We start from the raw sequence: 16,735 nt of genomic DNA, 5'->3' as shown, positions 1-16,735 counted from the left end.
TTTTCTATTTTTCATTTCTCAAATTATCTTTTATTTTTTTAATCAAAATTACAATAACACAATTAACTATAATCTTCAAATTATATGTGAAAAATGAATATTATTTAGGGAGAGTTGCGTATACTAATATAAATTTGTCAATGTATAGAATTATGTATATATATTGCGCAAAAGCATATTTGTGTGTGTGTGAATTAAAACGTCAATGTTCATAATTTTTAAATTTATTTTTATATTTAAAAGTACATAATTTATTTTCATGTCTAGGAGTTGAATGAAACTCTATAAATCATACTTTTCTTCTTACTTGTTTTTTTATTTTTCCAATAATAACTCTTCATACTTTTTATATTTAAAATACATGATCATGTTTTTTTGTATTTAATGATATCGTTGAGTGGTTTATCCACTTAAAAAAAACATGAGGATGTATTTTTGTACAACTGCATCCTAAAGTTACTATAATAAAAAACGAAGGAACTAAAAAAAATTAATTTTTTAAAAATAATATATATATACATACATACATATATATATATATATTAAAAAAATCAAAATAAATTATTCATGAAAAATTCAAATTTCAATTCTCATTTAAATTTAATATTTCCCAAAAGTTAATTATACTCAGGATTTTTTCTTTTACATTATTAGTTTTTCTTTCAAAAAGATTCAAGTAAACGTTAATGATCATGAACATATTTTCCATTGATTATTTCTTATAATCTTCTATATATATACACACACACATATATTATATAGACAGAGAAAAGTATCTAAAAGATTTCTTACATTTTCGGTTCACATCTCAAAAAGAAAATCCTATTTGTTAAAGTGGTAATTGCCAAAAAAAACCCAAAGTTTACAATATTTTCAAAAACACCCCCTTAATTTGGGAATCCCTAAAAACCCCTTCCTTTTAATTTCATTCTCTTCCAAACCCCCAAAGCATGTAACGGTGGTTAACGGAGTGATTTTTAAATTTTATGGATGAAATTGCCCGTGCATGGGAAGTCGTGGCATTGCCATCATTTCGGCGGTTAGAGAGGAAGTGGGGGTTAGGGTAATCCCAAGAGTTAACTTTACTGGAGCCGTATACTTGATTTTTATCAATTCGTCTCTTCAGCTTTTTCCCTTTTGTCTCTGTCGGAACATCCTCTATAATTTCAGGTTTTCCCTTTCCACCGGTGTCTCAAAGGAGAAGTCCCGCTCAAGTATTCGACATTTCATCAGTTCGCAATCTAAGGTATTGAAGAAGTTGTGATTATGGTTTTATGTTAACTATTCTGTTACAAAGAAAGATTTTTCGATTTTGTTTTGTGGTTCTTTTTTATTGGAAGACATTGAAGCTTACAGGGGGATTTATCGGCTAGGGTTTTGTTAGTCTGCACGGAGATTTCTCGGCTAGGGTTTTGTTTTGTTTTACATTTTTGTCTGCCTACACGATCGAATTAGTTTTTTGATTGTTATGATTTGTGTAATGTTTATAATGTACGTTTCCCCTTTCATTTGATATGGTTGTAGTTTTACAAATGAGGTCTCCATTTAAGATATGAGTTGTGGTTTAAAAAAATATGTCACCACTTAACTATTGTTGTCTTTTTTTAACAAACTACGTCTCCATTTAACAAATGATATCTCTGTTTAAAAATTGACATGTTACCGTTTAAAACTTTTCATTTCCCACTTAAAAATTTGTGAATACTGCTGAATGTGTTGTCATTGTCACAGGCTAGTGATTATGGTGGTCAACCTAGTTAATGGGCGATGCTACTTAACACCGGTAGTGGAGACCTTGGCTGAATTGAAAGATAACATGACCCCTCGACACTGGGAGATTATTCGAAGGACACCGTTTGCAGCGTTCACTGAGCTGGAAGCTATATACCAAGAGAGGGCCCTTCTTGATTCTCTTTTGCAAAGGTACGATGGTCGCACCAATAAATTCAGGATCGGGGAAAGCCTGCTGAGTTTCAGACCTCAAGATGTGGCCCTCGTTCTTGGTCTGCGTTGCGATGGCGACGCAGTCGTCTTTCAGAAGAAAAAAACCAGGTCAGCGTTCGAAGGGCGGTATCTATCGAAAACATACGAGAGACACAGAGACTCCATCAAGAGCATTCTGGTGCAACTTGTTCGACAGAGGGGAGAAGAAGATAATTTTGTCAAACTCCTGATGGTGTACCTCATGGGTACAGTCCTCTTCCCAAATACATCATGCTTGGTTCCGAACTGGATCGTTGATTATGTCGATGATCTACCCGCCATGGGTCGATACGCATGGGCGCAGGGAACGCACAAGTTGCTTCTGGAGGACATTCCACAAGCAGTCGCTCGAGTGCAAGATATATGCGCGGGGAAGAAGACCAACACAGGGTATATTAAGGGTTGCTCGGTCGTGCTTAACATCTGGTTTTACGAGCTGACCGAAACCGGAAAGAAAGTCCGTTTCGGCAAGATCCCAAGGATGTTGTGCTACGGTGAAAGTACTTACCGGAAGCAAGCGACGATAGAAACCAGCTTGTCATCGCTCGAAGGAAAAGATGTCATAAATCATGAACAATGTTTAATAGAAGTCTTTAATGTTTAAACATATTATTTAGCGTTTAACAACTTGTCATCCGATGGATGGATGCTATTGCTCCGGAACCACTTGCTCGAAGGCAGGATGAGAGGGCGCCCTCTTCCGTGCGCGCTCGATGTTGTTCTCCTACTTTCGGCCGGGCATCCTTGTCTGGAAGTTGGCCTCCGGTTTCCACCATTGTCTCGAGGAAACCATATTGTCATCGTTCGAAGGAAAGTTCTCACCTTATCATGAGTCTCTGTTTAAACGTCAAGCTTTTTATGTTTAAACCATTACATATAATGTTTAAACTAACGGTTATCTGTTTAAATAATTTCTATATCGTTTAAACCAATATGTAAATCGTTTAAATATAGTGATTTAACTGTTTTAAAATATATGTTATTGTTTAAAATTAATGCTTTCACTAACATCGCGTTAAAGATGGATATTTTTCCAAAACATACGATATTTTTTCAAAACCTCCTGGGTACAATCCTCTTCCAAAACACGTCCTGCTTGGATCCGAACTGGAGAGTTGACTATGTCGATGAGTTACCTACCCTAGGACGATATGCATGGGCACAAGCTACGCACAAGTGCCCGATGGAGAATCAAAGACCCGCAAGCGGCAGCTCGAGTGCAAGGGAGATGCTTCGGGAAGAAAGCTAGGGACGATAGAAGCCATATTGTCATCGTGCGAAGGAAAGTTCTCACCCTATCATGAGTCTCTTTTTAAACAATTGTATATAGTGTTTAAATTATCATGTCACTGTTTAAACATCTTTATGTATTTGCTTAAACACCGTTGTCATTGTTTAAAGAGTAAATCGATTTTGTTTAACATTTTGTTTTGTTTACAATGCCCTTTTTTGTTTATGAAAATGTTTTTACTATGTCTCTGTTTAAATATCACAAGTTGACACTCAAATAAGTTTGTTTTATTTAAAATATTTAAACATTTACAATGGTCTCTGATTAAATATCAGAAGTTCACACTCATATAAGTTTGTTTCATTTAAAATAAAACATTTACAACATTTATAACATTTACAACGTCTTCTCGGACCTCGGACACTTGCGAGTCGACCCTCATTCGTCTATTAAGATTTCGGTTTTCCTCACCAAATATCTGTACCTTCTAATGCTCACAGCGGTTGCATAACATGCACATCAACTTGAACCTGCACAACGTAGAACACAAACAGTTAAAAAAGGTTAAGCAAACACATTGATAAAAACGTCTATTAATCGATGTGTCATGGTCTGACTTAAGCGAAGATCCTGAGAGTTAAACAGAGAAAATAATATTTGCACACCGAGGAAAAGTTTTTAAAGAGTGAGAACAATTCTCAAGTGATAAATATCAACTCCGTCTTAAAGGATGTTTCATGATCTTCTTCCTCTGGAGAATCCTCCGCAATCAAGCAATGAGTGAAAACTTTCTTTTCTTGCCCAAGTCGAAATGCCCGCTCTCCGCATTCAAGCAATTACGCGGGAATTTCGACTTGGCCAAGAAAAGATAGTTTAACTTGTTGCGTGATTACGGCTGATTGATTCTCAAGATGAGAAGGATCATGAGACATCCTTTAAGATATAGTTGATCTTAAAATTTTGGTCTGACTCTAGCGAATATCCTGGACAAGAAGCAGAGGAGGAGGAGGAGGACGACGACGAGGAGGGGTTGTCCATGGGAAGGGTTCTTCCTTCTCATTTATGGAGTGAAGACTGGTTGACGCTTCAGATCCGAGAAAAAAAGGGAAACGCACGGTGGACCGAGCTTGACTGATCACGACGAAGGGGTCTTCCGATATTTATGTTAAAATTCAGAAAATTTAATGCCTTCATTAATTCTTCTGCACGAGATACCATAAACTTGTCATCTGCCACATGCCAACACTTCAGTTCAAGCGAAAAAGATCAATATTTTACGCAGAGACTTAAAGAGTTTACACGTTAGGTCAATATTTAAATGTTAATATGAATAGTTAAACAAATAAAGACAAATTTAAACGGAGACGACAATTCTTAAACAAAGATGTAATATATTTAAACATAGACTAGCACAGTTAAACAGTATTTAACATATACAACTAGATAAATATAAATGAGAAGAACTTTACAACAAAATGAACTCGTTTTCAGTAGGATTCGACAATGGCACATCGTCTGTCTCGACAACAAAATCGACTACAGCGCATTTGAAGATGGAGTGCACTTGACCAATCCGCTGGAAGTCAACTTCATTTTCTGTTGGACAAACCGATTTATATCTATCGGGTATGATAAACTTCACCCTGACTCGTTTTCTGAAATAGATTTACATCTATCAATAGCACAAAAACTCTCCATAATAAACCTGCATTGTTTATAAATTCTGTTACTCCCTCCCTCCCGCAGAATGGTCAAAGTGATAGCAAAGAAGAAATTCTCATCGTATTACAAAACCGGTAGAACTGCAATCGAACAAACCAAATGAGGAGAAGAACAAGAAGATGTAATGCAACTTCTAAACATTGTCTAACAGAAAGCAAGCAGAAAGCCCCACATAAAGGTTGGACATGATGTGATTGGGCGTTTTTTTCCCCACCATTTTCAAGGGCAAAATTGAGATTTCACAACATGGACCCATTTGAAGTAAACGGTAGGGGGTAAAAGGAAAGTTAAACAATAACGAAAGGGTTGTCCGGAGTTTGCCAAACTTGAAACGGCTGTTTGGGAATATTTGAAATTCATGAGGGGTAAACAATAATTTTTCCTTTTTTTAAATCATTTCTTTCTAAATATAAATTTATATAATATTACAAAATTATTTCTAATTCTGCTCATTAACATTTATACCGGTGGCAAATTTGGGTCCAACAAATGAGAAGGTTGGTGAACTTGGCCGTTCCTTCTCTGTCTTAAGCATGTTTGTGACCAAATTTAAAAAGAACAAATTTATCTATATTTATGGACTCATGTTTAAGTACGATGAGAAAAACATTCGCACTTGAATTTAAGTACAATAAAAAAAATTTTGCACTTACAAAATAAAGATATTTTTAATATTATAAAAAATTAGCAAAATGGTGAGAATTAAAAAAAATTCAAAAGTAAATAATTGAAAAATATGAATAAAATATATTGGAGAATTGATTGACTGATTAATAATTTTCATATATATATATATATATATAGAGTGCGTGTGTGTGTGAGAGAGAGAAGACTTGTTGGCATGAGCAGTTTAATTAAGTGCCTTAAAAAAAAAATAAAAACCAAAAAATATGATCACACAAACACTTAATTAAGTTTTTAGACCATCTTCCCTAAAGAAAATAGTAATTGCCCACATTATAAATAAATAAATAAATAAATATTTTTTTAAGTTTGATTTTAATAGAGAACGAGCTCTGTTATGTTACTCTCAGCCATGTCCCTAATTTAGTTAGTGGTTGTTACCATATTTTTAATTTCTGTGTCGTTTCTTATTTTTTTTTTCTTTTGTTTGTTGTTGCTTTTAAAGTTATTATTGTTTGTTTGTTTGCCTTTTAATTTTTTTTGTTTTCATGGTTAGTGGATTTTTTTTAACTGTTCTCTAGTAATTATGTTTATAATTTATTTTATTTTTTTTTAAAAAAAATCATGCACGTGCTAATATAAATAAATAAGGTGTTGGCCATGACCGACAATTAGACATGGCACTGATGGCAAGCAATGCACGAAACCTGCAAATAATCCTCATTCTCATATATTTCTTTATATGGCAAGGACAATAAGATAGATATATAAATGTAACTGTAAGGATTAATGTTCCTATAGACACGCATGATGATGCAATGAGTTATATAATAAATAGACTGTCCTTGAGTTTGTATTTATATAAAAGAACTTTAGTTCACAAATCAAATTTCTCATTGTCATGTTCTGAATGTCATGAGGCCATGCATTATGGTCTTAATTTGTTGCAAGGGTTTGCCTGTTTTTTTAAGATATATATATGGTTGGTGGCCAACATTTGATGTAGTGTTGTGTTCTTGGTTAGCACCAAAAAGACATCTATATATAAGCCCATATATGAAGGCATATTGATTTTATTGGACAATATTGGGTGCTACTACAGTTTAATGATCAACCCTTCCATATATGAAGGCATTTTTAGTTTAGTTTTTTTACAAATATATACGACAAGTGCAATACAATCAGAGGTGTGCGCATATGTCGAGAATTGCTAGTCCGGTTTGTGTGCCCTCACCCTTATAATTAACGTAGAATTTGGGCTACAACCCCATACTCATAATCAGGGACTCATTATCGCCAGTGTCCATCTATAATCGATATTGGGACTAATGCCATTGGATTATGAACACTATGATATAAAGGATTATTTTTAAGTAATGACTTAAGCTTTTTTTTAATCTCTCTAATTTTAATTTCGATATTCTAGTATAACACAATAAGAAAACAGAAAACTTATATTGTACTTTAAAAATTAAGAGATGCTGTTAAAATTTATTAAATTGGTCCAACAAATTTATGTATATATTCTTTTTATTTATATCAAATCTATCATTCGAAAGACAAATATTCAAAGTAATCAAAATATTATGAATAAATTAGAATCGGACTCTATTAATAAATAAATAAATAAAAATTCAAAAAGGCGATATCATATAACAAACAACATCGCTAAATAAAAGTCATTAATCCATCCTCATATGAACCTAAATACATGCATGAAGATCATCCCTGTGATCTGTTTCATCTCATAAATTCGAAACAAAGAATTTTGGATATTACATAACATACTAAATGAACTCAATGAGGGAAATCAAGAATCAAAACAAGAAAACCAAGAAAAGCAAACACAAAGCAATTATAATTAGTACTACTTGAACATTTTAACAAAGACACCAAATCAATGTCTACATTCTTCTACTATATTGCAATGTCATAACATGATCAATGGCTAGTGAATCTTGAATGTATGGCCACCATATTTGGTCTCTCACATGTTGCAATGTTAAGATGGGATGAAGCTCTTGTCCTCTGCAAGTGATTTGCACCTGAAATTTCATCAACATAAATACATATATGATAATATAAGTTCATGAGTAATTGGTATAATTGGGACTTAAAGTGAATTTTTTTTTCTTTTTTTTTTCTCTCTTTATTTTATATAAAATTAAGAAGGGTGTGAAGACAATTATGCATGAGTAAATTACAATTCAAGCAACTTACTTAATTGTGCCTTAGTTGATCATTAATTATCAACTTAATACCTAATTAACTCTTCTAAGATAATGATACTACATCTTATGTAGTTGTTTTATATGTTACTTAATTTGCTATTGATGCATCTATATATATACTTTGAGTGTCTTTATTAATTGAGAAGAATATATTTTTTTTTTTAAAAAAAAGGTAAGCATTAGAACTATATATGTAACTTTTCCTTTAATTATTGTTATCTAAAAATTAATGAAAACTATGATAAAAAGAGTTTGAGCATGAACTAAATTGCGCAAACAATATGATGTCAATCTTATGTCATAATACACCATAAAATTTCTCAATGAAGAACCTACTTTTTTTTCCCATTAGCAACCAACCTTTTAATGATATTAATCATAGAGACTCATAGTGGCATCCACCACCAATACTTTGCCTTTTCTTTCTCCTATCATAATTAGGATTTCACTTCCACATGAGCATGCATTATATGTACCTTTTTCCATTGCACGGTGATATAAACAAATAAAATATGCTCAAAATAATTATTAATAAGGTGAAATTAAGAAAAGTTGAGACCAAGTTATCCGTTTTTCTTATAAAAATAAAAAATCAAAGTGTTGGTGCACTTTGAATTTTTGAGCTAATTTAACTTATGATTCAATTGTAGTGCAAGCTAGGAAAATCAATGGAAGTGTTGGTGTATTTTTTTTTATTATTTATTTAAGTGTAGACGGTTGTCATGTTATCTTATACTAAGTTTTTTTTATATTATTAATTTGTTTGTGATTTTATAATTATTTTTTTTTATCAATTTAACATGATTATATACTTCACTAACACAAAATAACACAAAATAGAAAAGAAATCTATTGAAGTTGCAGATATTTAAAAATTGCTAAAATTGTTCTAATGGCGAAAAATAGTTTTAACTATCTTAATTATGGGATATAGTTTAAGTGAATTTTTAGAAATTGAAACATGGTTGCTTCAACATGTAAAACTATAATTCCCTCCCTACTCTCGGTTCTTTGGATTTATATGTGTTGGGGACGCAGCTGGGCTTTAGGGACCATAGTCCCACATCGCCTGGGAGACGCCCTCTAGTTGATATACTCACCACCAACCCTTCCCTCAGAATCGCGGTTATGGAGAAGTTAGGGGTGGTGGGTCCCCTGCCTTAACATGGTATCGTAGCTATGGCTAGGATCTTGGGTCCCACATCTGCTGTGGGCCCGGAGGGGTGTTGGGACGCAGTGGCTTAGGACCATAGTCCCACATCGCCTGTGAGACGCTTCCCTCTAGTTGATATACCACCACCAACCCTTCCCTCAGAATGCAGGGTTATGGAGGTTAGGGTGCGTGGGTCCCCTGCCTTAATACGTGGTATCGAGCTATGGCTAGGATCTTGGGTCCCACATCTGCTGTGGGCCCAGAGGGGGTGTTGGGACGCAGTGGCTTAGGACCATAGTCCCACATCACCTGTGGGAGACGCTTCCCTCTAGTTGATATACCACCACCAACCCTTCCCTGTAACTGCGGTTATGGAGAAGTTAGGGTGATGGGTCCCTGTCTTAACAATATGTACAACAATTGATATCATCGGGTCTCACATATATATGGATTAGTTCTCATAATTCTCATAATGTATATTTCTTAGATGACTTTTGGTGCTCTGAAATACCTCTGATCCTTAAGCAATGTTTTTCAATAAATACCTTAATGTTAGCAGCATAGAATTATCAAATCTTGTGAATAATGCTAGATGGGACATGAAAATTAAAGTTGAGGCTTATTTTTGGCTTTGTCTAAACTCTCCTATTTTAGCCTTGGTAATACTAATGCATCTAATAAAAATGCTTGTGTCTAGTGTTAAATTCTTTATACGGGTGTTGATGCATTTTTAGCTTAAAATCTATATATATACATTTGCATGCTCTCTACTTTGGACATATATTCTATTGGAGTAATGTTATTAATCTTGAGAAAATTTTCTGAATTGGTGTCCTGAAGTTAACCCCGTAGAAGGGAGGGTTTCATAACTTTGGAGGTGGGGATGCTAACCCCATCTCCGGGGTTAACTTCGGGACACCAATTCAGGAAGTTTTCTCGGGACTAATAGCATTATTCATTCTTTAGTGTATTTTTGGATTGAAAAAAAAAATGTTGATCATTTTTTCTATCCTTGTCCTAAAACAAAACTAGTTTGGAATTTGATGAGTGATTTAATTAGGCAAGATATTACTTATGTCAATGGTGTGCTATCTGGTGTGGGGCTAAATAATATCAATCAAGCTGTGGAACTAAAAGTGCAGGCTCTAATCTTAGTCGAGGAGTGGAATTTAAAAATTAATTATGCTTTCACAGATTGTGCTAATTAAGTCCTAAATCACAAAGAATTTTGCTCTAACTAGAGATTTGTTTATAAGATAACCAATATTTAGAATCTGTTGTTCAAGTTTAAATATTAAGGCTTGAGCTAATTCCAAAGAACTAGAACCAACTCATGGATCGATCAACTGTGCAGGAGCTCTCCAATTTTGTTACTATTTCACTAATTAAGGGATGGACCTTCTAAGATAGCTTATGAAGGTTGGTGAATTTGATGGACTTCTAATATTTAGAATCTGTTGATTTCATTTATTGATCAATTTAGTATCCAAAATTATTTTATTTACATCAAGAAGCATTTGCTGTGCAAAACTCAACAATTAATACTTTCCATTGTTAATCATTTGCTTTAATTCTTGTTTTTTGAATATGTGCATCCATCTACCAATGTTATGCTCCTTTAAAAAAAAAGAAAAAAGACATCAATATTGTTCTGTCCAAAATAAGCAGACCTCTCTCTTTTAATTTCTAACTTACATCTCCTAATATATTTTTTGGTTAATTAGGTGTCTTACTAATTAATACCCTAGCTACCTTTTCTATCATAGGCCTAATCCTCTGAGATGTATCTCACCAACCATATGCACCACTCTCTCCTTTTCCTCCTTCCTCATAAACCTTAATAAATCACTATTTATATACATATTAATTAAAAAGAGTAATATAATAAACATAAGGAATAATACAACTAACTATCCAATTCTTTTGATAATGTTCAAGGCTCTTACTATTGTTATTATTATTTGTTGAATGCTTACCATAATTATTCTTGGTATACTTTTATTAAGTAGGTTCTTATGAACTTAATATATTTATTTTGTCCAATCAATCATGGTCTACCCATATTTTATTAATCTCTCTCTTAACTCACTATATTAATTAGCAAAATAATTAATAACCAAATAAATATCTCCCTCTGTCTATATAATATATAGACCTAACATCCCATGATGCAAACACAAATTAATCTCATGCAAGTCTCCTCCACGTTTGCTTCAATGGTACCCACAAGACAAAGTGGCCGGATCCGAAAATTAAAATAAATAAATAAATATAGTATAATAAAAATTAAGTCAATATTCTCCTCTTTATTTTCAAAATATAGTCACAATCCCAAAAGCATGTTCATTATTAAACAAAGTTCTAAATGGTGGTACCACAATTGGTCCACCCTTAATGACATCTTGTTTTCAAAGTCCTCCATGCACTCCATTCCATAAATCATACAGAATGTTCTTAAGACCCTTTTGTCCTTTCTCCTTTCCTTAAGGCTCCCAAAGTTCACAAATATATATGTTTATACATTGATCATTAGTGAGACACTGATTAAATAGTAATCTAAGGCTTAATGATTGTGTTCTTTCAATATCAAGCAAGAGATATGGATGCCTTAACTCAAGGATTAGTTATATATGTCAAAAATAATTAATTTAGTTGTAAGAGCTAGTAGCATGCACTACAAGATAAAAATTAACAACAATATAATGTTATATACCTATAATAATCTTTGACAATATTAATGTATTTGATTGAAAGTGCATTCTTAAATAGATGTCACTAAAGTTGACTGTAATTAAGTACACAATATAATTTGCATGAATGGATTAATCAAAGCAAATGAAATGATGTGCAAGCCAATAATCCTTATAATTAAAAACAATTGCATGTTAACAGTTCATCAATGATTATTTATTTTATTAGCAATAAAGTATACTATGATTAGTGAAAAATAATTAGTTCTCATCTGAATATATATTCAAAAGATAATTAACTTAATTACTCTTTCATTTTGAACATTGATATGCATTAATTACTTGACAAGTTCAAGGATTAATGATCCTAATAAAAAGTCATATTGCTATGATTCAAACCGATATATTTTATGCATTAGTTATTATGCAATTAGTAGTCCATAAATGGGTGGTGGATAAGGAGATAATTAAGCCTCTTATGCTAAAACACATGTTAAATGTCATCCTTTTGTTTTGCACAGATGATACACGTCAAAGCTAGTGACAATCACATCATGGAATGGAATAGAGAAAAATCAAAAAGGGAGCAAAAGGCATGTGCCCAAGAAAGCATTTCTCAAATATTTCTCCATTAAATCTACACTATTATTCAAATTATAATTAAAAATCTTAATCCATTTCATTAACATAAATTTCTATAGTTAAAACAGTAAAGAGTGATTGGAAAATCACCAATGCACTTATTCTAAAAATTTAAACAAGTTTCCCTTCATATTTACTCAAGTGTGTGTGTGTATATATGGTTTCTATCTTAACTAAAACTTATTAAAAAACAAGTTTTAGTTTAACTGGAGACGAAGAACTTAATTAATATGAAAGTATTTAGGGGGAAATGCATGCATGTTGCATGAATAACCAATTTTACAAACTATTCACTGTTCACCCGGAATTTCTATAATATTCTCATACTGTATATATACTATATATCCAGCTCAGAGTCTGTTTAAGATCTGTTTATATTCATAAAAAAAGTGCACATTGTCAGTCTATTATTCATTTACAAACTATTTTAATATGATTTTAATTGATTTCAAGTTCAACTAAATAGAACATTTGTTTCTATATTATAACTTAATCAACTTTTAATTCTCTTCTATGTTATACTTAAGATTGAAAGTTATGTATACCATATTCATTCATACAAAAGAGAATTTCGTCAAATGTTTACTCATGAAAAGTGGTTGCCATATCAAAGTTCATTGATACTTTTTTCATGATGTTCATTAATTACCTTTTGATCAAAATGAGAAGCTAATGACAAAAATGGCAACAAATTAACCAATTAAGGTAGCTAATGGCATAAGTGAGAAGCTAATCAAGAAGCTAAAAAACAATAGCAAGCAATGATATGTCACATTAGACACAAACTTCCCACCTGAATGTGCTCTTCCATAAGTTAAAATCAAACATAAGAGTGCTCCTTTTAGTTCCCAAGTTCATTTCATGGTTCCAACAACCAACTTCAACACACATACATCACACATAGCTTAAATAACACATGCAAATGCACTCCTTTTGATCTTATGCATTGATCTTCCATTAAGTATTTCAAAAATAAATAAATATAAGTACCTCTGATTCATGATCCAGTTGAAGTTTACTAACCAAGTACTTCATCAACAATCTCACTGTCATGCTCCCATCTCTGAATACCAAATAAATTAACAACCATTTTTTTAATTTTAGGAACAAATTAATTAGTTAAAAAGAAGGAAACCCAAATGGTATGCATATATATATATATATACCTGATCCTTAGGTAGCTCTTTGGTAGCTGAGGTAGCAAATGTCCTCTCCTCCTGCATGATGAGTTGCACTCCATCTATAAATTTAGGTTTCAATGCATGCAGTTTTATCATGATATACATCTATATACAACTCACTGAGTTTGCGAAGCCCGGAGAATGAACCACAGCCCGGCGGGAGGCCTTCTCGGAGGGCTAACAACTCTAACATGAGCCAGCGATACACGGGAACTCCTCGAAGCCCGGTAATCATCTTGTAAACTCATACTAATCATGGAATTATTCGAGAAGAAGCCGAACCCCATGGGAGCTCTCGGAGGCTGAGAAGAAGTACTTGCAGAGCCACCAATGCTCAATTGGAGCCAATTCTTATCTTCACGGTCAGTTTCTTGAATAAAACTAGTTCTTACTTGTCCTTTGCCATGTCTTAGTTCTTCTTCGCCTTCTCGGGAGGTTGCCATCTCATCGGTCATCGGGATCGATCTCAGGAAAGGCTTCTCTCGGTGGAAGTGGTTGGAATAGTTCTCATGGTTCTTGATGTGCTGCAGGAGAAGGTTTGGAGATGGAACCATGTTTCATGCTATAGTTCTTAGACTTTGCCTTCTTTAATTTCGATATTATCCGTTTCAAGAGCTATAGCATATATACATATATATATACACACACACACACACAGAGTATGTAATAAAGCAAGAAGATGAAGAAGGGATTGAAGGCAAGGGAATTAAGATTGAAGTCTAGAGAAAGAGAGAAGAACACTACTTATGTGAATCAAGGGGATAAAAGAAGATTAAAGATCTCTCAGCTTTTTATGGAGGATCAACTAGTTTGCTAGTAGGAAAGAGTTGGGGAGATATGTGTGTGGTGTTCTTGGATCTTATGGCTAACCATTAATTTTGTTTCTTTGAGAGCTTTTTGGAGATGTTGAAGGTTATGGAAGGAGAAGAGATGAAGATGTAGAGGAGGAGAAGGAGAGAGAGAGAGAGAGAAGATGGTGGTTGGCTAAGGATGCATTGGTGTACATAGTACTGTGTAAAATATAGGAGTATATATATATATATATATATATGTACAAGGGTCAGGGGTGTAGTTCGTTTGATATTTCTAATTTTTTTATATTTTTAAGAGAGGGGAAAAAGATAAGCAGCTAATTTTGTTTTAATTTTTTTAATTAATTTTCTCGCTATATAAATAGAAAAAAATAATTTATGACATATTTCGTTTTTCAAGTTTAAATGCTATTTTCAAAGAATATTTGATCCACAAACTGACATTGACCCCACTATATAAAGTTTGATTGTGAGATTTTTATTGTTTAAGTTTGAAAACGTGTTAGACACACTGATGCAAAGGATCTCCATTGTAAAAATGGAATTATAATCTAATTCTCACATTTTTAACGTCCATATTTATTTAAAAATTTTTATATATTATGTTGATATTTATTAAATAAGAAAATGAAGGTTAATCTCTATTATAAATTCACCCATGTTAATCACATTTTTCAATCAATAAATAAATATGATAATTTCATGCATGACACACCACAAACTAATAAAAAAAAATCACATCATTCAAATATATAGTTCCTTTCATTTTTCTAATTTTTCATATTTTAAAAAGAGTAAGAGGAAAACATGAGTAGCTAGATTTTTCTTTTAATTTTATTCTTTTAATTAATCATCTATCTCCACACAAAAACCAAAAATGGTTTCTCAAAAGCATCAATTTAAGTTTGTAGATATATATTGGGATTTATTTAATTAAATAAAATAGGATCTAATTATCACTATTATCCCCCCATGTTCCCCATGTTCTAATAAAAAACAATGACACTACCTCAAAATTAATAATGATAATTACCATATTCCTATATATATATATATTATTTAATATATAAATCACCGCCAAAGACTTCTTAATCACATAAAAAGTGTCACTTTATGGAAGAAATGAAAATGTGAGATTGACATATAAATTTATTTTCTTATATTTATTCAAATGCCAAAAATTATAAATTACTGTCCCTCCTTTCAATTTCAAAAAAAAAAAATGAATTAAAATTATCTAATATAAAATTAAAAATATATATATAAGAATATAAAATTTTCTTCATTTTGTCATAAATAAATAACATAAAAGTCACACCACTTTGTAACTCAACTCCCAAACACAAGTCCAAAGGTTACATCTGTAATTTAATTATTTTACAGGGTCCTTTTCACAAATTTCCTCCTCTCATATCCATTTTGGCTCTAAACTCTCCTTATCTCATATCCTACTACTCTCTTGCTTCACTGTTCTTCAATGGCTACTGTCTCTTCTACAATCCTTAACTTCTCATCCTCATTCAGACCCACTTTCAAACTGGTAAACTCTCTCTTTGTCTCTCTGCATTTCTATGATTATAATAAACAATATATTGCTCTCCAAAGTTTGTTTTTGGTTTTGTTTGTCCATCAAGTTCACTCTGTATTTACTTTGTATTCTTTAATGGTTTTCAACTTCAATGCTTATTCCTTCACAAAGTTAAACAAAAAGCTTTACTTTTGTTTGTAACTGTAATTCATCAGTTCAAAAGTGTTTAACTTTTCATATAAATCCTCTTAAATTGAACAGAGACTTTGTTTTATTTTTCATGCATGCAGATAAATGGAAGGTTCAGCAATGTGAAGTTAGTGTCATTTGGAATGCCAAAGAATGGGTTTCCCTCATTGAAATCCTCATGCCTTAGCATTTGCTGCGCAGTATTATTGTTTTTCACCTGCTTATTTTGTCTTAATTTGCAGTAAAATGTTACAAAATTCGATCTTTTTTTTAACTGTAAATATAACTGCTTTCAGGCTAAACCTGAGACACTAGAAAAAATTTGTGGCATTGTAAGGAAACAATTAGCATTGCCTAGTGAAACTGCTGTCACTCCAGAGTCCAAGTTCAGCACTTTCGGCGCCGATTCTCTCGATACGGTGAGTGTGTGTGTATATATATATATATATCGGTCAGTCTTTCTATAAACTTAAGTTTTTAGGCTGAATCAAACTCATTGATGGATTGTAGGTGGAGATAGTGATGGCTATAGAAGAGGAATTCAACATCAGTGTGGAAGAAGACAGCTCACAGAACATCACTACTGTTCAGGAAGTAGCAGACCTGGTTCAAGAACTCATTGAGAAAAAAACTGAGGAAGCTTAATTCAGAACCAATTTGATGGGCAGCATTTGTTGAATTCATCTTTGACTTTGATTTTAATTTTGATTTTGATGAGTTTTTTTAGTGATTTGGACTTCTTATTCATT

At 32.6% G+C, this 16,735-nt stretch overlaps 2 protein-coding genes across 2 annotated transcripts; one reads left to right on the top strand and one right to left on the bottom strand.

The window, feature by feature from the left end:
• Window positions 1–7,318: 7,318 nt before the first annotated feature.
• On the bottom strand, window positions 7,319–14,565 carry LOC120275398. The gene is made up of 4 exons (XM_039281954.1): window positions 13,578–14,565; window positions 13,443–13,493; window positions 13,267–13,339; window positions 7,319–7,605 (listed from the first exon to the last, which is right to left on the bottom strand). Exons 1-4 carry the CDS (start codon window positions 14,009–14,011, stop codon window positions 7,465–7,467), a joined length of 699 nt encoding a protein of 232 aa, XP_039137888.1. The 5' UTR covers window positions 14,012–14,565; the 3' UTR covers window positions 7,319–7,464.
• Window positions 14,566–15,686: 1,121 nt separating this feature from the next.
• On the top strand, window positions 15,687–16,712 carry LOC120276319 (acyl carrier protein 1, chloroplastic). Its single transcript, XM_039283043.1, has 4 exons — window positions 15,687–15,809; window positions 16,088–16,186; window positions 16,283–16,405; window positions 16,497–16,712. The coding sequence occupies exons 1-4, from the start codon at window positions 15,747–15,749 to the stop codon at window positions 16,629–16,631; spliced, it is 420 nt and encodes a 139-aa protein (XP_039138977.1). The 5' UTR covers window positions 15,687–15,746; the 3' UTR covers window positions 16,632–16,712.
• Window positions 16,713–16,735: the final 23 nt, after the last annotated feature.

This window comes from Dioscorea cayenensis, chromosome 14 (genome assembly GCF_009730915.1).
Source record: "Dioscorea cayenensis subsp. rotundata cultivar TDr96_F1 chromosome 14, TDr96_F1_v2_PseudoChromosome.rev07_lg8_w22 25.fasta, whole genome shotgun sequence".
Lineage (NCBI taxonomy): Eukaryota > Viridiplantae > Streptophyta > Magnoliopsida > Dioscoreales > Dioscoreaceae > Dioscorea > Dioscorea cayenensis.
The sequence above is the reverse complement of the archived record's forward strand: the minus strand, read 5'-3'. Positions and strand labels throughout refer to the sequence as shown.